Here is a 23,965-nt window from a genome sequence, read left to right on the forward strand (position 1 = left end):
TCTATGGTTGGGCGCTGGATCCGGTCAACCATAACTAGAGTTTACCCGGTGAGTCATTTCACGCCTCCATCCAACATCACGGCGCATTCCACACACAGCACGGCTACATTAGCAGCGTGGACAAGGAAGGCCTCAGTGGAAGAGATCTGCAAGGCGGCCACCTGGGCGACCCTCAATTCCTTTATTTGCCATTATAAGATGGAAAGATACGCGTCGGCGGATGCGGCATTCGGACGGCGGGTGCTTCAACAAGTTCTTCCCTCTTCAAGCTCCTAGCCCAGTCTCATTCCCACCCTGGGACACGTCCAGCTTTGGTATGTCGCATGCATGACCGCTGTCTCCACCAACGTTGGAGAATGGGGCGTTGGTTCTTACCTGATACGCCCCTTCTCGAGGCAGGTGGAGACAGCGTTCATCCCCATCCTTTGGTTCCTAGCCTAGTTCGCTGAGGGAGTTCTGGAGCTAGGCTAGAGTTTTGGAGGATTGAAAGCAGTCGGCTGACGCCCAGAAGTCTACTTATCTCCTTCTTCACAAAAGCGGGAGGACACTCCTCTTGAGGTGATGACATCACTTTGGTAGACTCAGTTCTATTGGCTACTGACTGAGTTAACCCATGCATGACCGCTGTCTCCACCTACCTCGAGAAGGGGCGTATCAGGTAAGAACCAACGCCCCATTCTCCATGACTGGGTTCAGTTGGTGTTGGGGCAGGAGGAATTGTCAATCCCTGCAATGCGGGGTGCCTCAGGGTTTGAGCCTATCGTCTCTCCTCTTTAACATCTACATGAAAGTGCCCAGTGAGTTCATTCCATAGAACAGCAATGCTACATAAAAGCCTCTCCTTTGGAAAGCAAAAAAATAACCTCCCTATCTTCTCTCCTTGTCAGTCGTCTCTTTCAGACCTAATCAGTACCTGTGTGATGTGAACCATACTTGCTTTTTGTAAACCTGTATCTCCAACTTGGAGGTGTCTTTTGAGGGGCTTTTCATGAGCCCTTGTTTTAAAGCATCCCAAATAATTTGCAAATAAAGATGCCTCACTCCTCATCCTTAATTCCAGGTCATTTAAAAAGGTTTGGTCTGGATAAGATCTTTTAGGATAGCTCAGTTTTCTTCCAAACCCATTGCAAGAAATATTCTTCTGTCCTACTCAGTTTTATGTTAACTAAGTAGTTATGAACCACAAGAAAACATATCAAATAACTTATGTTTTCAAGAAGTCTAATTCTTCAAGATCAACTAAACCAGTGATGGCTAACCTTTTTGTCCTTGCGTACCAAGAGCATGCGCGTGCCAACAACCATAATGCAACGGGTGCGCAACAACTCCCCGTGCACACATGACCCCTCGTGCTCCCCCACCCCCCACTCATGCACGCACAACCCCACAACCCATTTTGGGGCTAGCAGTCCTCCCTCCCCCTGCCCCCACACATGTGCCCCCGCCCCCCATCATGCATGCATGTCTCCCACATGTGTGTCAGAGACCCAAACATCAGCTGGCTGGCGGGAGGCACACACACATGCGCGGTGGAGCTGAGCTGGGCAATGGCTTGTGTACCCGCAGAGAGGGCTCCATGTGCCACCTATGGTACATGTGCCATAGGTTCGCCATCACGGAGCTAAACGATACCTGCCATAGCTCTCCTCTTAGTTTCATGTTTGCTGATGCACTCAAAGAATTCTAGGTAATTCAAATTAAACCTTAGCTTTGCCAAAGCTGTGGTACTGTTTTGCTGGCAAAATGTGCCTTCAATACAATATTTGTTCATATTGTATTTGATGATATTTTCCACCAAATTAGTTGGAACAGATTTTAAACTGTAATTTATTGGATTTACCTGGACCCCGATTTTATAAAACTCTTACATTGGTCCCCTTTTTAATTTGTAGGATTATATGAACATTTGTACATTTTTGAGTGTCAGATTAATTGCTGCACATTTGAATTTTTAAAAGTCCTGTTTGATGTATGTTGTCTGGACCTGACAAGCTTGTTTTGTTTCCAATTTGTTAATAAGATCTAGAACTTCCCTCTTTACCTCTATTAGCGTCAATTTTTCTGGTTTCCTGCCTAAAATAGTTACTTATCAATAGACATGTCTTTAATATATATATACATATTTTGTCATCTAATATTTATTTAGTGGTTCCATAAATATCTTACACTTATTGAATACTTTTTCATTGATCGGTGTCATCAATCTTATGGTACATAGGAACATTGGTTGTGATTGTGGCATTGTAGTAAAAATATACCAAAACTGATAGATGATGACTTAATCTAATTTGCAGTTTTCATGTGTCCTGTGAAAACCTGATATCTGTGGACCTATTTAGTGATGGCCGTAGCGTATGGAAGATTGCAGTTTGTAATACAAAAGAAATGAATGATAAAGAACCTAAACTGATGATTGAAATGTAAAGAAAAGGAAAGAAACCCAGAATAAAGGGCAGGATGTGTAATAGATCTGAATGAAGATTGTCTGATTTTGTGTGGGTAATTGAATAAATGCAGGGGAGTGAAGGGATGGGTTTCATTATGAATGAAAGGGTGAAATGGGCTGAAAAGCATACTAGAAAGTATGACTCAATGTCATGTAGGTTATCATGGTTACATATGGAAATAGGAATCAACAGGGTGGTGAAAGTTACATGTTACACTTCATTGAATATTGATAATGGAAAGAACAAAAACGTGTTTGGGCAAAAATGTGCGTTATTCTGAATGAATTCAATTTGGAGAAAAAAATTAGGTGACATGAATGGATGGGTGGGAACGAGACAAGAGAGTTTTTTTTAAAAAAGTTATCGAGCCATTCTGATACCCAAGAATGAAAGAGAATGATAATTGTTTAATCAGTTTTTGCTTAGAAAAATCTCTGCTTCAAATATGTGGTGAGTCTGTTCATAAATACACATGGCAACATAATAAATATACATCCAGATTCATTACTGGTTTGTTTAGGATGGGCGAGAGAATGAAAAAAGTAAAAGAAATCAGAGGAAAGTTAAAACGATTAGAAAGAAAGTACAAGTCCTGTATGAAAAATATTACGCAATAAATTAATCTTCGAATATAATTAATGAAAAACAGTGATAAAGAAAGAAGACGAGTAAGCTGCTTGGAACAGTATGAAAAGTGTCATGTTACAAGCTAGAATATGTGGAGTTATGGTATTGAAAATTTTTTAAAACATGCTTTGTGGAGTGATGAAGTGAAAGAGGCTGTATGTGAGAAAAATGCATTGAGAGAGAATGATAAAAGTTATATCTAATGTCCACAGAGAGAAAGATAGTTGCAAAGAATCTTGTTAAAGAGAAAGATACAATTAAGGCTAAAAGAAGTGGAGAGCATGCAGAGCAATTTTGACGGAAATTCAAATATTGTCTTAGAAGTAGATGAAAAGGGCCAAACAAGGACCCTGTAGCAGAGTAGGTGAAATTAAAAATAAAAATGATGACATGATGTGGGATGAAACTGAAGTGAGGGGAATGCTGGAAGGAACATATTAGAAATCTGTACAAATGATAGCAATGTCAAAAATGGAATTGAAATGCTATAATTAGAGCTGCTTCTAAGACTAAGCAACTGAGACAGTCACCTAGAGCACTAAATTTTAGGAGGTGCCAAAACTAAAAACGCTTCTGAAGTATACAATACGAATGTAAAATCTGATGATCTTTCCTCATTGCTTTTTCTTTCCACGCTTTTAAAAAACACGCTTAAAAAAACACCCACAAAGTCAGTTGAGTGATCGTGAACAAGCATACTAACCAAGAGTTCAAGTCATGAAAAAGAAATTATTACTGTACAGCTATGGACCTCAGGAAACTGAAAATATTATCAAAGCAAAACAATGTCCTAATAGGAAGATACTGAGTGAACAAGTTGCACGACTGTCAACTTATCAAAGTTATATCTGGAGAAGCGGAAATGGCCCACTTGGTGCAGTAGCACACCCGCTTGAGGATTAAATACTGTATAATCATAAAGGGTGCCAGAATATGACTTTGCTTAGAGGTCTAAATCTTCTGTCTAAATCAAACTTTAAACTGCCAGAATGAAGCCATCTCCCTGCCTTTGTCATTGGCCAAAAATAAGTCATTATCGGTACCTGTTTCTGGTAGTAGCTGACATATCAGCAGATGGGCCGAATTTTGTGTGTCTCCATATTCACACAGCATGTTATCATCATCTAAGAGCCTCCACTTGAGCATATTGGTTTTATAGTTAGGCATTCCAACCCTCAAATTATTCAGGGTCCTCCAAGTAATATAAGGGAGGTCAGATCCTTCAGCCATATCCTCCTTTAATGTTATTCCTTGCTCAATGGTCTCCTTCCTCCATCTTTTAATTCGATTTTCATTCCTATCTATCTAGCTCCATTCATATCTAAAGGTTGTCTTCATAAACCAGGGACTGTGTCTCTATATGTATGCAATGTTGGCCTTATTGTTATAAATATGTTTCCTTAAAATCTTTGTTTGCATCTCATATTGTTTCTTTGTCACTAAAGAAGAATGGATTCCTTTTCAGTCTTCTCTTTTAGGTAGAATTTCCATTTTCTTAAAAATCTAACCAGATGTTGCTATATCTGTCCTGATGTGTATGAGTCCTAGACTCAAATGAGAATCACAAAGTTTGCAAAACCTTTATAGCAGATTAAATGATTTTGTTTAATAAATAGCTGACAGCAACGAATGGCAAAAAGACAGTTCTGCAAATGTTTCCCCCCTACTGACAAATGGATAACACTGGGTTTTAAAATTCCACATGCTTCATATATGATGCAGATGTGCTTTGGATTTTGTATAAATGTAGCTCATTAAAGCATGTGAGAGACAACTTCCACTACCAATTATATTAACCTGTATTAATTGACTTATTACAGTAGTACAAGCCTGAAAAAGATGGTTATACTTTAATAAATAGTATATAGATGCTGTGCTTGCTTAGAGTTCACAGCATGTTTTCATAATTGTTTTAGTATCATACAATATTCCATATTTTGGAGTACCTTTTCCCCCCCTAAAAGAGCATGGAAATGTTGGTGTGTCTTATAGACCAAATACACCCATTTTTTGGCCTCCCAAAGACCTGTCCTTACATTCATTTTTGTGAAAAACAGGCAAAAATGGGCCATTTTTTTGCAAAAATGGAGGCGTTTTTGCTTTTCCCCCAGTCCCCAGCAGCACTCTGCAGGCTTCAGCAGGGCTGGGGGAAGGCAAAAATGCCTCCGTTTTTGTGAAAGCTGGCCTGTTTTCTGGTCGTTTTTTGCAAAAACGGGGGTGTTTTTTCCTTCCCACAGCCCTGCTGAAGCCTGCAGAGTGGGGCCAGGGAGGACAAAAACTTTTTTTTCTTACTTACCTCTTGGAAATCTTGGTGCGTCTTATCTTCCCAAAAATACGGTATATTCCTTACAATGCAGCTCAGTACAATCCAGGACTAGCTTTTTGAGTTCTTTCAGTATCAGTCCAATCTCACTGAGTTTCAACCCTGTTGATATTAAAGCACTTACCCTATTTATTTTTACTGGATCATGCAGTTAGTGTGTTGCACGTAAAGCATAATTTAATTTAGATGCAATATGTGCTATAATGCACTAGGTGTTTTTGGCTGGCATTGATGAATCCTCTAACTGTGATACAATTGATTGGGTTGCCTTAATATCACAAAGATGTTGCAGGACAGGGGGAAAAAATGGTCTCCAGCAGCTGCTGGCCGAATTACGTAGGTAACAGTAAATGATAAGGGAGATAGGAGGGAAATTGCTGATAGAAGTAATAGAACTTTAAGAAATGAAAAGAAGGAAGGAAGTAAAAAGTGGAATACAAACCAGTTGGGGATAGGAGAAAATAGTTTTGAGGGAAAGAAATGAGGGCAAGGAAGAAAGATCAAAGAAAATATAGGGAAGAAGACTGAGAGATAAAAGAGGAACAGTGCATGTTGTCAAGAGCTGAAAGACTGAAGAAGTTGAGAGATAAGAACCGTATACAATAGATGCCAGTTGTTCCCCATAAACAAGCCTCTAACATATCTCAAAGCCCCTTTGTTTCCTCTCTCCTCTCCCAATTTTGCACTCGGCTTTCCTTTGTATTTGGCATCAAAGAATTGATAGACTGTGGGCCATGTTTAGTAGGGTAATGACGCAGAATGTTTGGAAGAATGTTAACACATAGGTTTTCATGTACACATATACACACATACACACGCAAACGTGTTTCCTTGATTTGTACGATTGCTTGGAGAAGTTTCTTTTTAACTATATAATATTTACTATTCAACGAAGTGGAGAATTGTTGCCTCTTCAAAATGTTTTTTTAAAAAACCCCATATATAGTAACACTATTTGGTGATAATAGTCAGGGAAGGGTCTGAGGCTCCCAAAAGAGTTTTAGGGGTTGTGTGGGGCCTAGGGGCTAGGAATTGTCCATCTCTGCATTCAAGATTCTGAACTTTTGTTGCACAGATCATACTATGGATTGGTTTGGGAGTGTTAATTGTCAGCACCTACACAACTTTATCAGCAACTCAAGAGACTCCGGCAAAAGTGGAAGCCGTGGAACCAGACAATGTGCCTAGAGAAATAAATAAGGAACAGGACTCGGCTAAAATTTCAGGTATGTGACATATTCTTGGAAAACTATGCGGCAAAATGCTGCATCAATTCCATTAAATATAGCTGCACTCCAATCCACTCAGAGGATCACAGTGCTGAAACAGTAGAAATCATAATTTTAGGAAAGATAATGTAATGACTATAATCTCTTGTTTTCCTCATGTTTGTTTTTAAAGTTAACGAGCTAGAACATTCTTTTTCTTAGGAGGCAGATTTTTAGTACAGGAGTCAATATATATTATATCATCTCCAACCTTTAAATGGTTAAATATCTGTTGGAATATGCCAGTAATCTTTCTTTTTCTGTTTTTGAAAACCCAAGAGCAAATGTGTAGCCATAGTAACTGAACCTTGATCTCGCCTGTTATATAACAATGCAATAAGTATATTTTAAAATAAATAAGGTATATAAAAGATGACTCCCGTCCTCCCTCCAGAAAGGTACAAACAACTACATTGACTTGACGGCGTCTCTTATATTTCATTTTTTTAAAAAATACCTTTTTCTCATCCCTCATCAATAATCAAATTATAAAAACCTATCACTCAGTCCTAATCAGCAAACGTCTACTAAGAGCTACCTGAAATATTAACACACATACTGTATTTTAATCTTAATTTTAAAAAATCTATTTGTAATCCAAACTCATCACTTTCTTTAAGAAATAAAGCAAAAGAATTCTCGCCCAGCTTGTAAAACAGATTCTTAAAACTGTTCCAAACAGTTCTGGTCAAAAAGAAATCCCATTAGTACCCTGTTTCCCTGAAAAATAAAACCTCCCTGGATAATAAGCCCAATCGGGCTTTTGAGCACATGTGCTAAAATAAGCCCTCCCCAAATATATTGCAACACAGCAGCAGCCATGAGGTGACCATGCTCGCAGCCTCCTTTACCTCAAAAGTAATAATACCTCCCTGAAAATAAGGCCAAGTGCTTATTTCGGGGGTCAAAAAAAAAAAGGCCCTCTCTTATTATCAGGGAAACAGGGTAGTTAGCAGAAACCAAAACATACATATTTCAACTCTGACGATATAGATTCATTTCATAGACCACTTGTTTACTTTGCAAAAGCTTTAATCCTGACATGTCAAATGTCCATAAGTTGACTTCTTATCGTTTTCTCTTTGTCTCCTCTCAGGAATAATGTCCTTGGTTTCACTCATTATTTTTGTAAATCCTAGCTAAGAAGGCTTTCCAAATCACTCTTTTAATTATTATTTGTATGTCCCCTTTAATTTTTAAGAAATCAACTGGTTTCATCTATGAATCTATTTTAGCATCTTTTTCCACATTATTTTTCAACTCTTGACATTTTAAAAACTATTTTCAGATTCACAGCAACTTTTTCCATATAGCTTTTGTAACCCAACATTTTTAAAACTCCAAATCCACATTCAAATCAGTCTGTTTTATCCAATGAAATCTGGTGTTTGTCTGTATCCTTTGCAGTATTATCAAAAAAAAAATTGTAAGTAATTTTTGAGCACATCATTCCCAATCAGTCTTAATTTCTTTTAATAGTAAAACAGTGTTGCTGCATTGTATTAATGGGTCTCTTCTCCTTTAAATGAAATTGTTTGTTCTCTCTGGTTCCCTCTAGTCAGCCTTATCATCTGTTTATTTCCCCACTTATCATCTGTTTATTTTCCAATCAACAAACTTTCCCACATTGCTTACATATGAATTTCAAAATCTTCATATATTCTTTAATAGTTTTTTTTAAGAGCCCACAGGAATATTCTTTCAATTTCCTTGGGCCTCTTAGTTTTCTAAAATCCACTTTCTAGTCCCTGTTTTCCAAAAAAAAAAAAAAAAGAGAGAGCAAAGCTTTTCTTTATAAACCATAAACTTACATTGGAGTTTTGTTCATCCATGGTAGAAGTAGATTTTCCTCACAATGGTGTAAACCTTGCCCCTCAGAAGGCTCTTAACTTGAAAGAAGTTAATATTAAGCAGCTTCCTAAAGTAGCAAAGAGGAATTAGGCAAACCGTGTGTCTCTTTGGTGCCTCTTTGGTTCCACATACCATAGCTTAAGAGAGGATGATTCCTCCCTCCCTTCCCTCAAGTATCCAGAGTTCTCAAACCTGCTGGAGCTTGCAATTTTGCAGGGAGAGGACAAGGATGACTTATGGGTCATCCTTGTCTTCTCCTTAATCTGAAGAGGAATTCCAAGGAGCTGATCTATTCTTTGGCTTCTATTTCCACCATGTTTGTGGGCTCTGCAAACAGCAGGGTAGTGATCAGCCTGTCATTGCTGTTCCCAGAAGGCCTTTTCTTTTTTTCTTTTTCTTTTCCTTTTCTTTTCCTTTTTATATTTTTCTTACTTTGTGTTAGGCTTTTATCTCTGTGTTTGTAAACTTTAATACGTTTATTGTAAAAAAAATTGTAAAGGTTTAGCTTTATTTAAATAAACAAATGTACAAATCCCTCCACAAAATGTATGTATAGTGATTTTCAATATTTTGGTCAAAAGTGGCAAATAATGTATCCAAATTAGTATTTGGCTTATACACCTGACAGTTTGATGTTTTCAGGTTGATAAAAGAATATAAAATGCACATTGTCAACAAAGTGCAAGTGTGCAAATAATAGTTATTCCAGATCAGTGATGGCTAACCTTTTTGTTGTTGCATGCCAAAAACACATGCATGCACGCACAACAATGTGCCTGCCCTCCCCGCACCCATAATGCAATGTGTGCGTGACACCACCCCCACCCCCACATACACCTCACCCCCGCTCCCCGTTTTGGGCCTGGAAGGCCTCGTGCACCAACCTGGAAGCCAAAACGGGGCGCAGGGATGCTGTGTGAGCCCCCCAAAAGCAATGTGAGTGCCCCCATGCATGCGCCGCGCACCCGTGTCCCTCGCATGCATCCTGCCCCTGATGCATGCGTGGCAGAGACCCAAAGACCAGCTGGCTGGAAGGAGGCATGCACGCACACACGCGCAGTGGAGCTGGGCTGGGGCAACAGCTGGCATGCTGTTTGCTATCATGGTTCTATATCATACCCAATTTATGGTACGGCCTCAGATCTGAACTTTTTATACATTTTTTTGGATTAAGAAACCTTGCTGTCTTGGAAAACAGCCAATCATAGTTTTTCCTTTGCTGAAGGAGCTATGTAACTCTTCTGCTGCCTCTTTTATACACTGATATGCCTTTTAGTCCCAAAAGCTTGTTTATCAGCCATATTTCTGGGCCATCACCAGCTAACTGTTAAAACAAGCATTTGTCAGTTCTGAAAACAAACAGTCCAGTAAAACGGGATGGGGGGGGGGAGATTTTGAATCTCTCTCACATTACTAATGCCATGCATACGTGTTTATCAGAACATAGGAGCTCACGTGAGTCAATGTAGATTTTGTATTAGTTAATCGATAATTCAGACTGGCGGATAAATTCATTCAGTTGTTGTCTAGATTAGCAGTGTGAAACAGAGCTTGGTGAAAAAGTATTTTTCATACTCATGGGGTTAGACATAGGCTACACATTAAGAAGTGGGAGGCCTTTGAGCACATGCTCAGTTTAGGCAGTTTGTGATCTAGAAAAAACCAAGCCTCAAAGTTGTTTTCTCTCCTGGTTTCCCCCCAAACATTCACGATACTGAAATTATAAAAAGGAGACTTTGTGTTAATGGACAAAGCAGCCATATAAAAAGCATTCCATCATGATTATTCCAGCTAGTATAAAGGGAGTGACATCTCTTGAGAAAAATAAATGCACCTTTATTTTGTTTCTTGTTAAAAAAAACAAAATTTCCTAAGGATTACAGAGGAACAGAGAGACAGGTTATGAACGGAAAAGGATATTTCCCATATTTCCCTTTTCCATATTATTCCATATACCGTAATTCTTTCCTCTCCTGGTTTTCTCTCCCAAACATTCTCTTTCGGTTGTGCAATTTTAAGTGGAAAATATTTTTGTTCCTATTCTTAGTTGTTTGAGTGTTGGGAACCTTTCCCAATCTACTGCAAATCATCTGCAGATCTATAAATGCTAATCTTCCAAATGCGAGTCTAGGAAAAAGAACCAGCCCCCTCTTTTTCTGGCTTTTCTGGAATTCTATTTAAGTAGAGCGATCTCAGGTGATGCCAGGGCTTAGCAAAATGAAGGGCTGTAACAGGTGGGAAGTAGCCAAACATGTTTCTCTCTCTGCTTTTACGGAGGCAATCTGAGAGCCACAGAAGGTAACGTTTAAGGCAGTGGTTCTCAACCTGTGGGTCGAGACCCCTTTCGGGGTCGAACGACCCTTTCACAGGGGTCGCTTAAGAATTGGAAAACACATATTTTTGAAAAAATACAGAAAACATAAAATAATTTTATGGTTGGGGGTCACCTCAACATGAGGAACTGTATTAAAGGGTCGCGGCATTAGGAAGGTTGAGACCCACTGGTTTAAGGGATCTTTGGTGAAACTTGAAGATCATAAGAGATAAACGAGGGGAGTCCAGAATAGTTCAGAGAACTGCAGAGTATTGTTGTAATGTATTTTGGCAATCTGTCCTTATTAGAAGGTAGCTATATTAACCATATCCCAAAGCACAGGTGTTGAGGTATTCAAGTCATGAAAGCTTTTCTGATTGGAAAGATTGCAGCCTTTTGGCAAGTGGGGTCCATGGGCCGTATCCTAGCCATTGAAAGCACAGCTCTATTTAAGCCAGGCATAAGAAAGCACAATCCATTGAAGCCTTCAGCTGGGTACGAATGAAAAATGTTCCCAAAGACCGCAAGGAAATCCATTCTTGGGGCACTCTAGAAGGAATGTCTTTCCAATCTCCTTGCTACGATGTCAGAGCCTGCCATCTTTCTTTCACACCTTATAACCATGATGGCACGCAGAGCCCACTCTGTGGGCATGTGAGCCGTCCCCCGAGCTCAACTCCACCATGCATGCACGTGCGCCTCCCGTCAGACAGCTGATTTTCGGGTCTCTGGCACACATGCACAGTGGGCGGGTGCATGTGGGAGATAATTGTGTATGTGCAGAGGGGGAGGAGGTCGGGCAGGTATGCACGGGGGTCACCAGCGCATGCACAGGGGGTCATGTGCACATGCATGGGGGCAGGGGGAGCATGGGTGCGGCAGCCCCCCGTGTAACTTGTTTTTGATCCCAAGAGCTTGCAGGGAGGCCTGCTAGACCCAAAGCGGGGTGCAGAGGCTGCAGCGCACGGCCCCACATCCCAATTTTGCTCCCAGGAGGCTGCAGAGAGGCCTACTGGGCCCAAAACAGGGCATGGGGATGTGTGTCATGCACGCATGGGGGGGGGTCGCACCAGGGATTGTGCATGTGCAGGGGGCCCCGCGTGGGGGATGTCATGCACGCATGCGCAGGGGAGGGGGATGTTCGTATACGCATTGTATTATGGCTGCAGGCACACGCTTTTGGCAAGCAACGACAAAAAGTTTAGCCCATCACTGCCTTATAAGGTTATCTTTTAGGGGGTGCTTCTGTGCTCAATGCACCATCTTCCCTCTCTCTGTTGGGAATAATTTTGCAAAAAGAACCTGCTTCCCAGGGAGCTGCATTCTGTCATTCAAACCACGGATGGGGCTTCTGGGTTACTTGGCTGTCACCAATACCCTCTCTTTCAGCCCACATCTGTTTCTCATTTCTTGCACGAGCCTCTTGCGGAAACACATGGCTTTCCTCTTCAGGCAGCGTGCAGAGGGACCCTTTTCCCAGCTTGTTTCTGAATTTGTCCCAGTCCCACCCCCCCACCCCACTCCCCCAAACCACCAGCAACTTTTAATTCGTGTTTGGCTTGTTAAGGCCGTCTTTATCGCTACACTGAGCATTTCGGATTTCTGCCTTTACCATACACCACTTGCCCATCAGCAGATGCTAGGATGCTTGTTTGTTTGTTTGTTTGTTTTTTAGAACAGCGGCCTTTGAGGATATAGAGCCCTGAATTGTACAGGCTTTCATTAAACTCTGCCCCCTGGGTTTGAAGATTATGGATATTAGAATGCTGCTCTTTTATGTGAACACATATTGACCAGGAAATTTTGAATCACGCTTTTATTAACGACTCCCAAGCGCCCATTACTCCTCCCCTCCCCCGCCATCCGTATCGATAGGTGTTTTCTGTCAGCCACTGCTGGCGAAGGTATAGAAAGCCCCTTCCAGAGCAAGGTTGCTATTACAGGGCATGCGGATGTTAAGAGGTTGCTAAGCTGCCTTTGAAAGCACATGAAGGCAATTATCCATTTGAAAAAAAAAATCTAATTAAGATTCAATTTCTTTTTTCCTTTTGAAAGATACCACTCACTCCCTCCCCCTCTCCCGAGGGTCTCCCTGGGTGGATTATGGTTTTTTAAAAAAATATTTTGCAGCTCCCTGCTTTCAAATCGTTGCTCGGAGCCTTCTTCCTGTTCCATTCCTCAGTGGTTTTTCCATATCAAAGGTCTGATTCGCCGTTTCTCCACCTTCTTCCCAGCTAGTCCAGAAATGAAAACTGTTTGGTCCCCATGATTCACCGTTGCCATCATATATGTATATATATATATATATATCCATTCGGATTTACCATTTTGGGCCTCTGATGAGATGTGGCTGCGTCTTGGTGTCTGGTGTGCACTGTCAGTCTGTTCCACTTACGGCCATCGTATGCAAAAGCCCACCGTTCTGACATCTGTGTTACAGGCGAGGGATTTGGGGGGGGGGGAAGCGTAGGGAGGCCGTGAGAGCTTCAAAGGTTACACCTGTAATAGGCGTTTTGGATGCACTTACTTTGTCATTCCTGTCTCGCTCTGCCTTCTCCTCCTCCTTCCCCCACCCCGCCAGCTTGTTGGCTATGCAGAGAAGAAGCCGGAGCTCTGTGTGAAATGGATTACCCCCCATTCCTCCCTTAGCTTCTAATAACTGCTGGAACAGCTTGGCTTGTTGGAGCACTCCCTGGTGCTTTGGGAGAACAATCTTTTAATAGCTCCTATGACACAGAAAAAGGAGCTATTGCCCTGCTGTCATTTTTTGTTCTGTTTTACAGTCTGCATGTCAGGAGAAAACAGTGAACTAGTTTCCCCGATGCCATTCAGTCACCTTGTAAAAGTGTTAATAGTTACCATTTACAGATGTTCTTGGTGAAAGTATGCTCACTCTCTCCCCCTCCCCCTCCGTTCCCCTCTCCCTCCCCTCCCTCTCACTGGGCAAGCCTTTACAGACTTATCTACTGCCCCCCCCTTTTTTTGTTGTCCTTGGGTTTGGGCTCAAACTATATACCTGTACCGAATCAAGAATTTGGGTCAGCTAAATATCCTGTATCAGTGATGGCTAACCTTATATGAACCAAATGGCCAAAGCATGCATGTGCACAAAGGCGCACACAGACAACCCCCCCAAAATGCAATGTGCGCGCAGTCTCCTGCATGCGCCCTGTGCATGCCTTCCCTGCACATGCCTCCCCGTACCTGCACGTGTCCCCCACATGCGCTCCTCTGCCATGCATGTGTGTGCAGACCCCCTTGCACGCGCCATCATGCACATGCGCAGCAGAGACCCAAAGTCCAACTGGCTGGCAGGAGGCGCATGTGGCATGCGCGGTGGAGCTGAACTGGGGTGACGGCTCGTGTGCCATTAGAGAGGGTGCTGCGTGCCACCTCTGTCACGCGTGCCATAGGTTCACCATCATGGTCCTATATGATGACATTTCTGCATACATTAGGGAAGAATTGGGAACATTCCCTCCCCCCCTTTTTTTTAAATGCCTGCCACATGACTGCCTCCTTCCAGAGTTGAGATAGGAGCTGAGCAGCAATCTTCTCCCTGAACTTGTTCCCATTTGGAATGACAGAAGTAACAGATGATGTGGTACCTATGGATTTTCTAACTTCTTATGGATTTCTCTTGTCGTGGCGAGAGATTTGTGTTGGTGATCATGTCAAGACCATCTTTTTTAGATACTGTGAGATATATTAGTTCAGAAGCCTGGGGTAACATCAGATGAATTAATTCCTTCTCTCTACCAATAATTACGCCATTATCTTCATGTCCTTAGCTATAACTCTGTATTTATTGTCTAATAGCACAAGTGATTACCAGTTGGCATTGTGCATGCTGCTGAAATTTTACTTTAATTGTTTCTTTACTAAATGTCAACAGCCTCATATTTGTCCATTACCACAGATTTTGCTACCTTAAAACAATCCATTCTTTTTAAATGGTTGGGTTTTCTTCTTTCATGAACTTTGGAAGTATGGCAAGAGTAATGAAACAGGGTGTATAATAGGTTGGCCTAGAACAGGGGTGTCAAACTCCATTTCATTGAGGACCCCATCAGGGTTGTGTTTGACCTTGGAGGGCCGGGGGTGGGCGTGGCTGGGGTGGGCGTGGCCGGGGTGGGCGTGGCCATGGTGGGCGTTTGACACACAGGCTCAAGATGCATTTTTCCCCTTCTTTCTTTCCATAGTTCTTTACTATAACCATTTTCCTATCTCTTCTAACAAATATTACTGGCAAACGTTCATTACTTATTCTTCATACGCCACTAAACTTTTTATTTCTAAATTTATACCCCATTGTTTAATAGTAAATTTATACTATTGTGTTTTTATTATTCAACTAGTAATACAAGATCTAACAGAGGTAAATTTCCAGAATAGTAAATAGAAATAGCTGCCATTTATAGATTGTGGTTTGTAGATTAAATGGACCTACAGTATATAAAATCTGGCATTAAACTGTAGTAATAACATCAGATGTTGCTTGTTTTCTGTCCACATCAGGCACTTATTTGAGGCCCCATAATTGTAATCTAGTCCAATCCAGTCCTCCTGCAGCACTCTGCCGGCCGAAAACGAGCTGTGTGGAGGTCCCTCACGATCCGTTTTCAGCCGGCAGAGTGCTGCAGGAGGCCAGGACAGCCAAAAACAGACTCTGTGGGGGATGCACACAGCCTCCCCCCAGGGCATTTTGGCCAGCAGAGGCACCGCAGACTGGTACTTCAATATTTCTAGGCCGGCCCCGCAGGCTGGATTTAAGCAGCCCGCAGGTCAGACCTGTGGGCCTTGATTTTGACACACCTGGCCTAGGACAATGTTTCCCAACTTTATGCCATCCAAATATATCAAGTTATATATCCTATGATTGATATTGAGGTTTTCTTAATTTATTGTATTCTTCATGAATTGGAAAATAATGCCAGGACAGGTAAAGAGTCCACCAAATTCAAAAGACACCAGCTTGGGGAAAGCTGGAGGAATGTACTGTATTTTTTGGAGTATAAGACGCACCAAGATTTTGAAGAGGCAAACTTTTTTAAAAAAAGTTTTGCACTCTGCAGACCTCCCAAAAACAGCCTGTTTTTTTGCAAAAATAGGCCCTTTTGTCAAAAAAAGGGCATGCATAGCCTTTAGGAGGCTTGTAGAGTGCTCCTGAGGGTTGGGGGGGGGGGCACAAACGAGCAAACAATGGCCTGGTTTTTTTTTGCTAAAACAGGCCCATTTTTTGTTAAAAGGGCATGCATAGCCTTTGGGAGCTTATAGAGTGCTCCTGGGGGGGGGGGCTTGGGGGCAAACATCACCCTTTTTTTCACTCATTTTTGCCCTCCCCAGCCCCCAGGAGTTCTCTGGAAACCTCCTAAAGGCTATGCACGGCCATTTTGGTGAAGGGGGCACGGTTTCAGGAGGCCAAAAATGCTGTATTCAGTGTGTAAGATGCACCCAGATTTTTAGCCTCTTTTTTGAGGGGAAAAGGGTATGTCTTATACTCCGAAAAATACGTTATGTCTTCAATTTTAACTCTAAAAATTATCACCAGACCAATAGTGGCAACAGATTGCAGAAAATACATGTATGCACACCTAGAGCAAACAATAAACTTCATTGGTGTTTACCGCAGCATCTTTTCCCAATAGACAAGCATCAAAAATGGTGCTACTTCTTTCCCTTTGCTAGTTAAAAATAAGCATACATACATTTTCCAATTAACAATTGCTGTGTATCCCCTCTTGTTTTTTTTTTCTTTCCTCAAAATATGAAAAGAGTAAAAACCTTCTTAATATGTTTCTCTCCTTTCATAGAAATCAGAGCATTGATAATGTCAGAGAAGAGGCGATGTCGATTGATATTGTGGGATAATTGCCTTCATCTCTGGCACATTAAGCTGCAGTTTTGCTTCATTCATTCATTCTATTTCTATAGGCACCCCTCTCAGTCAATGACTGGGTGGCTTACAATTCAAAAATATATTACAAGTAAAAATACCCCAAAAAAATTAAAGCAGTAAAAACATGTTTTGTAGGGGATTGATTGTGAGAAAGGAGCTGTAAATTTTCTTACTCCTCGCCTTATCTTGTCCTTAACATCTTTTCAAGTGCAAACGATAAACCTCTGCTTCTACAGGCCAGCCTAATTTCCCTTGCTTTACAACAAAAGATAATTTCTGAGCTCAACCCAGTTGCGTTGTTTTTTTAGTTAACTGTTTCTTTAAATTACACATTTGGTGAAAAGCCTTTCACCCCAGTGTTCCATTTCTATTCTCCAGCTTACAGGTAGTCCTCAAGTTACAGCCATGTGAGTATTCAAAGTTACAACGGCACCGAACAAAGTGACCTATGACCGTTTTTCACACTTACAACTGTTTCAATATCCCGATGGTCACGCAATCAAAATCCGGATCAATTTGGCAGCTGGCTTGTATTTATGACAGTTGCAGTGTCCCGGGGTCATGTGATCAATCACCTTTTGCGACCTACTGATATGCAAAGTCCATTGGGAAGCCAGAATCACTTCACAACCGTGTTGCTAGCTTAACAACGGCAGTGATTCATTTAACAACTGTGGCAAGAAAGGTCGTAAAACAGGCCAAAACTCACTTAACAACTGCTCCGCTTAGCAAAGGAAATGTCAGGCTCAATTGTGGTTGTAAGTTGAGGACTACCTGTACTGAAGAACAGGAAGAGGTTTGTCTTTGAACTTTATTGGAATTATGCCGGGATAAATTGCAAGGAGCCCAAAGCATAGCGGTTATATTTTTCTCACAGGGAGCTCTTTACGCGGGATATTCCAAAATAAAGTCAGCTGCCATTGTGGCTTTGGAGGCCGCAAAGAGCATCCTAAGATTTTTTTTTTCTCTCCTGCAGATCTGAATCGATTGCAATGCCAGGTAGCGCAATCCTCATCTTCCCCAGGAGCAGAGCTGCTCCCCTTTGTCAAATTCTTGGAGAGAGGATTGGAAAAGCTTTTAGGGTTGCTCACTCATGATGAGGTTTTATTGCAGCCGAGAGGGATGGGGTTGGTGGGCCATTAAAATAAAAGTGGATGCTTCCAAAAACCCCGTGGGAAAAGTCCTTCCCTCACCCTGCCCTAATGCAGTCAGAGGAATAGCTGGGGTTGGCTCGGTGTGGGAGCTATCGTTCAGCCACCGGTCCTTGGGTGCACTCCCAACATTTGGGGGTTTTCATCTCTTCCCGCCCCCCCTCCCACTCTCTTTCTACCTAACTCTTCCTGAGACCCAAGATCTTTTTTATCCCCCCTGCTGTTTTTGTAAGCTAAGAAGCTTTTACAGCCTCTCTGCCTTTTTTCCTGTCAAGCCCAGCACCCCTCATAAAACATTAAGAGGCACAACATTACTGTAACATTATCCAAAGGGACCACAAGGGCGACTCTACAGTTTCAGTGATTATTACACATCCTGGGCAAAATGTTTCTCTCCAAACCACATATAGCCCCTTATAGATTTCCGAGCAGCATGAGAGGCCGTTAATTCACGCCCTGATGATGAACTTAATTTTGCTTCCTGCTGAGAAAATGACGGCTTTGAGGCAACTTTGTCTTATTACAGAGTGGAGACCTTTTTTTTTTTAATCTCTTTTTTTTTCCCCTTTTGTTTTGCTCTGAGTGTCTGCGCTGCACACATCTGTGTGAGTGTGTGTGTTTGTGTGTGTTCTATATGCAAAGCCAGAGGTTTAGAATCAAGCTTACTAGTTACGTTCCACACTGTTGAACACAACTGGAGCATTAATAAATTAATGCCAAAACCCCTCCACCTTATCAGAGGGGAATAGAAAGCTGAAATAAACAAGGAATACGTGTTGTATCTGCCGTTTAGTCAAATGACCTGGAGAAAAATCAGCTTGTGACAGACCAACATTCTAGGCCAGGTGAAAGGATCACGGTCCAGGTGATAAAAGTTAAATTCCTGATAGAAGCTGCCAGGTTATTTCAGAAGCTGCTGAAATGAAGATTAATCCAGGGCTTGCCCTGAATTTAAAAGGGGAAACATACATGTAACGTGTGTTCCCTTTTTAAATCGGCAACTCACTGACTGTGCCTGAAAGCTGCTCCAGGTCATTTGGCTGCAGAGCAGTCATGCTGTGAAAAAAACGGGAAAGATAGTGTCCATTCCCTGTTCCTTTCGGCTTTCTATTCCCCTCTGCTCAGGTGGGAGTCTCTGGCATTAATTCCTTAAATGCTTCAACCCTGGGGTTTTCCAGTGTGGAATGCAACTAGTATCTAAACTTCTGGCTTTGCAGCTGTGTTTCCCCCCCCCCTGAATTATTGGTAATCAGGGTTTTGGGGAGAGAGAATTGTCCTTGTAAAATCTGCACAACTACAAATTTTGACACGTATTACATCAAATCCACTATTTCTGTTTAAAGCCAGTTCCTTTAGACATAGTGGGGGTGAAGAAAACTTGGAGGTTTGCATGCAATGCATTGTAATGGCTCAAAACTGCTTCACTCTGGGTTTGGTTTTGTTTTCCTACGTGGCCCATCGAAGGGAAAGCGTATGCTACTGGGGTTGAAAATTGCATGCTACGAAGATCTGAGTTACGAAACAACAGTGTTCCCAGCAGCATCCAAATCTACATATATGGTTCGAAAAGTGGGGTTTTCAAGGTAGGGTTTCAATTGGCTGTTCGCAAAGGCCATGCTAGCTTGATTTTCTGGGAACTGTAGACCCAGTAGTATGCTGGAGCCAGCTCATACAGGCTTGCAAGAGCTGATTGTTAAATTTGCTGGAATTCTGCGAGCCACTTGAGAGCAGAGCTGAGTCACAATGGAGCAGGCTGATTAGATGTTCAGTGGCTAGTAGCGCAAACACTGTGGCGGCAATGGATCTGGAGAGGCAGTTGCTAAACATTTACCAGCACACCACTTATCTAGACCCAATGTATATTTGGAAAGTACCAACTTGGGGAAGATTGATGTGCGTGGTTTCCTCCCCCCCCAATCCCATGTGTGGTTTAGCCTTCTTAGTCTGGGTTGGACTTCTCGGGTCAGAGAGCAACTTTTCAATCTTATGCTAAGCACTGCCAGCAGGGGTGAAATCCAGCAGGTTCTGACAGGTTCTGGAGAAATTTTGAGTAGTTCGGAGGGCCGGCAAATGTTACTTCTGGCTGGCCCCAGAGTAGGGTGGGAATGGAGATTTTGCAATATCCTTCCCCTGCCACGGCCACCAAACCAAGCCACGACCACAGAACTAGTAGTAAATTTCAACACTGAGTGCCAGTCTTATTGCCCATTAATATTTGTCCCCATCCTTTTTTCTTCTTCTTTTCTTTCTATTCCCAAGGTCCAGATGCAGGCAACTTTTTTAGCTGGGTGCTGCCATTGGGGCATATGAAGCTGAAGCAAATGAAACTTGAGCATGTTTTCAATTTTCTTTTTAGGGTTGGGGAAATAGGTGTGACAGGTGACTTTACTGCATTTGCCTTTCGCAGAGAATTGTAAAAGAGGTAGACATTGCCCTGTTGAAAATTACCATTTTATTGCTGATGTTGCTGAGTTCTGGGAACTGCAAAAATATTTCATAAGTGGCCCAAGGGCTGTAGGGTGCCCACTCCTATATGGTCCCTAAATGGTATGGATAGAACTCAGCAGCCTATCTAGCAAGGATAATGGAAACACAAGGATTTCATATTTAAAACAAAATGTATTATATCCTAATGTGTCGCCTAAGAGCTTCCCGGTTTAAGGACATTAAGCAGAGCCCTACAGGATTCTGTCTACATTTTCTCTGAAGAATCTCGAGCTTAAGGCGGGAAGAGATCTGACTCTTGGCACTTGCTATCCTGGTGAGTGGATGTGTGAGACAGCTGCTCTTACTTGCTTTGTTGAATGTTGCAGTAGGTAAAGAGTGGTCTTGCCTTGAGAAATGACAGATTCAACATATATTTAGCATCAGATCCAGCATTCCTTTAGGGAAAAGCCACTGTGCTTTAGGGAAAAGTTTCCCAAATTATTTGGACAACGAGCCATACCAGGCCTTAAGCCTACATTGTCTTACTTCTGGTTTTCAATTTATCTAAATCAGGAATGGGCAATTCATTTTCTCAAGGCACCCCATGAGAAACTGGGACTGTTGTGGAGGGCCGAACCAACAGGGCTGTGAAGGTACATTGACACACACACGCATGCATGGTATATATTTATGTATGTATATAGCATATGTTTATGTGTGTTTGTGTATGTGTCTGGGTAGATATACACTTTCTCTTGAGAGCAGGCAACAGAATTTCATTTTTAATGTGGGCCAGTGCTCACAGTAAAAAGATGACAATAATAGTTATCTTACATACAGAAATTGAGAGAAAAAAGTAGTCATTTTCAAAATAAAAACAATCCAAGTGAGCCAAACAGGGACAGCCAAAGGGCTGATCTTTGGCCCACTTCTAGTCCTGATTGTAAAGTTCAAGGTTTCCTATGTCCAGTCATGTCTAGGGAGCGGTGCTGATCTCTATTTCTTAGCCGTGGGAGCTAGCGTTGTCCAAAGACGTTTTCCATAATCATGTGGCCAGCATGAGTGTACACCGAGGCGCATGGAACACTGTTACCTTCCCACCAAAGTGGTACCCATTTATCTACTTGCATTTGCATGCTTTCGAACTGCCAGGTCAGCAGGAGTTGGGGCAAATAGTGGGAGCTCACCCTGTCATGTAGTGGTCGGGTCTCGAACCCGGGCTGTCAGCTTTCCAGCAGACAAGCGCAACATTTTTAACCACTGAGCCATCATGCTCCCCTTTCGCTCTACATTACTTGCCATTGAAATCACAACGTCCCCAACATATTCTGGGACCCAGGGACAGCCAGTCACGCTAATTTCAGCAGAAGACGTTGGGGAATTGTTGTAGCTACAGACTTTGGTTTGTATTTGCTGCTTCTTGCATTTCTGGAAATACTGGTTACCTTTCTTATATCATGACTGCCAGACATTCATATTGTCCAAATACAGCTGCTTGCAAGTCAGTCAGTTTCTATTAACTTGCAAGCATCAGAAAAGGTCTCTGAAGTCATTCTAATTGTGCCCTGTGCTGGTGCTTTGCTCATCTGCCAGGTTCCAAAGGACTTACGGGTTCTAGTTTAATTGTGGTCCCTGACAATGTTCAAACAGTTTTAGAAACCCAAAGGTTGCTAATCACAGGTAATGTTTCCTTCTACCCATCCTCTTTCCCCGATAGGTTCCTTTGAACAAACAAACAAACAAACAAAAAACCAGAAACAGGGCTATACTTTCCTCATTCATTTGCTCCTTGTTGCCTGTTGGTCTCTAGCTAATCTGAGCCTCCAATGACTAAACCAGCCTTCCCTAATCTGGGTTCTCTCCAGAAGTATGGATTTCAAAAAATTTCCAGCCAGGGAAACCGTTGGCGAAAATTCTGGGGGTTGGAATCCAGGCGCATAGCAAGAGCCCCCGGGTTAGAGAAGGTGGGCTCCCCTCTCCCCCAAATGGAGGAACTGTGTTCTTTTAGACTAAGTTGTGAACGAGAGAGAGAGAGAGAGAGAGAGAGAGGAATGAGGAGGATGCAGCTTGAATGGAGAACATCTTTCCCGAGGGCTCTGTCTGTGGAACATGGAGCCAGCTTGGCTTGGAAGGAGGACGTTGGCTGCAATTCCTCAGCTGCTTTGCTCTCTCTTGCATTTGGTCTCCCTGACAATGCTGAGGCAGCTGCATGAAGCCAAGCCCTCCTGTCTTCTCTCTCCACCTCCCCATGTTCTGTTCCTGGCACCCGTGTACCTGCTGAAGATCATCTGCCCCAGTTGGAAGGTGTGTGGGTGGAGGGAAAGTTAATGTTCACAAGGAGCCGAAAATGAAAATGGGACAGGGTGGAGAAGAATGTTCACGTAAAGTGTGAGAATGACTATTTCAGACTTCGACTCTGCAGGAAATGCTTGGCGTGACTTCAGCTGCCAGAAGTGAGGGAACACTCTGAACTGCCCTGCATGTGTGTGCGCGTGTGTGTAGAGCTAACTCCTCAGGCTCTTTTAGGCCCCTGATAATGGGAGATTTAGTCTTCCTCTTCTCAGTTACTCACTTTAAAAAAAAAAGACTTTCAAGGTGAACATCTATGGTTTTGATTGGATGGGGGAGAGGTTAGATGTATTCTTAACTGTTTAGTCAGTGAAGCAGCTGGAGGTGAGAAGGCTCTGCCCCATCCACCTGCAGAATTTCAAAGCCCAGGAGTAGGACTGTCACTCTTCCTCCTTGCTGCGGGCTGCTTTCCTGCGGAGAGCAGTGTCAGGCTTTTAAACTGGAGGCATAATCGGGAAAGCCTGAAGCCTCTTCTGTGACACCCTGCCTCCTGTTAATTCTGGTTTTAGCAGAGAGTGCCTGCCTGTATCTGCAAGCAGGGAGAGATGCTGGCAATTCCTACAGCAAGAGGCCTGAATAAACAGGCCCCAGACAGCCTTCAGCTGCCTCCTTTCTTCACTCTGCCTTTCTTTCTTGGTTTTCTCCCTTCTGGGGATTTCTCTTTGCTCTCTACCTCTTTCGCTTCGGTTGTAAACCAACCCCTTAGTATGTTTCTTCTAGGTTTGCTAATTCCAGCAGGTAACTTCCCTTGGCCATGCCTAGCATCTTCACACACTGCTTGTCATGCATAGCATGTAAATGAGCAAGAGCAATGCTGCCATCTAGTGTCCACTCATCCCAAACAGCAGCATTTTGTTCTAACAATCCAGCACAATTATTTGTGTGTGTGTGTGTGTGTGTGTGTGTAAAAAGAGAGAGAGAGAGAGAGAGAGAGAGAATGAATTTGATTAGAAAGAGCAACAAAGATGATTAAGGGACTGGAGACTAAAACATGAAAAAATGGTTGCAGGAACTGGGTATGTCTAATTGAATAGAAAGAAGGACTAGGGGAGACATGATAGCAGTGTTCCAATATCTCAGGGGTTGCCACAAAGAAGAGGGAGTCAAACTATTTTCCAAGGTACCTGAGGGTAGAACAAGAAGCAATGGGTGGAAACTAATCAAGGATAGAAGCAACTTAGAACTGAGGAGAAACTTCCTGACAGTTAGAACAATTAATCAGTGGAACAGCTTGCCTCCAGAAGTTGTGAATGCCCCAACACTGGAAGTTTTTAAGAAGATGTTGGATAGCCATTTGTCTGAAACGGTA

General features: G+C 42.4%; 1 protein-coding gene across 1 annotated transcript in view; it reads left to right on the plus strand.

The window, feature by feature from the left end:
• Window positions 1-23,965, plus strand: part of SLC38A10 (solute carrier family 38 member 10) — a 102,529-nt gene that overhangs the window by 69,213 nt on the left and 9,351 nt on the right. Inside the window, exon 11 of the mRNA XM_081967392.1 lies at window positions 6,473-6,623. Within this exon, the coding sequence (XP_081823518.1) occupies window positions 6,473-6,623 (151 nt within the window). The remainder of the gene's footprint in view (window positions 1-6,472; window positions 6,624-23,965) is intronic.

Source organism: Natrix helvetica (genome assembly GCF_964273705.1).
Source record: "Natrix helvetica genome assembly, chromosome: 1".
Taxonomy (NCBI): Eukaryota; Metazoa; Chordata; class Lepidosauria; order Squamata; family Natricidae; genus Natrix; species Natrix helvetica.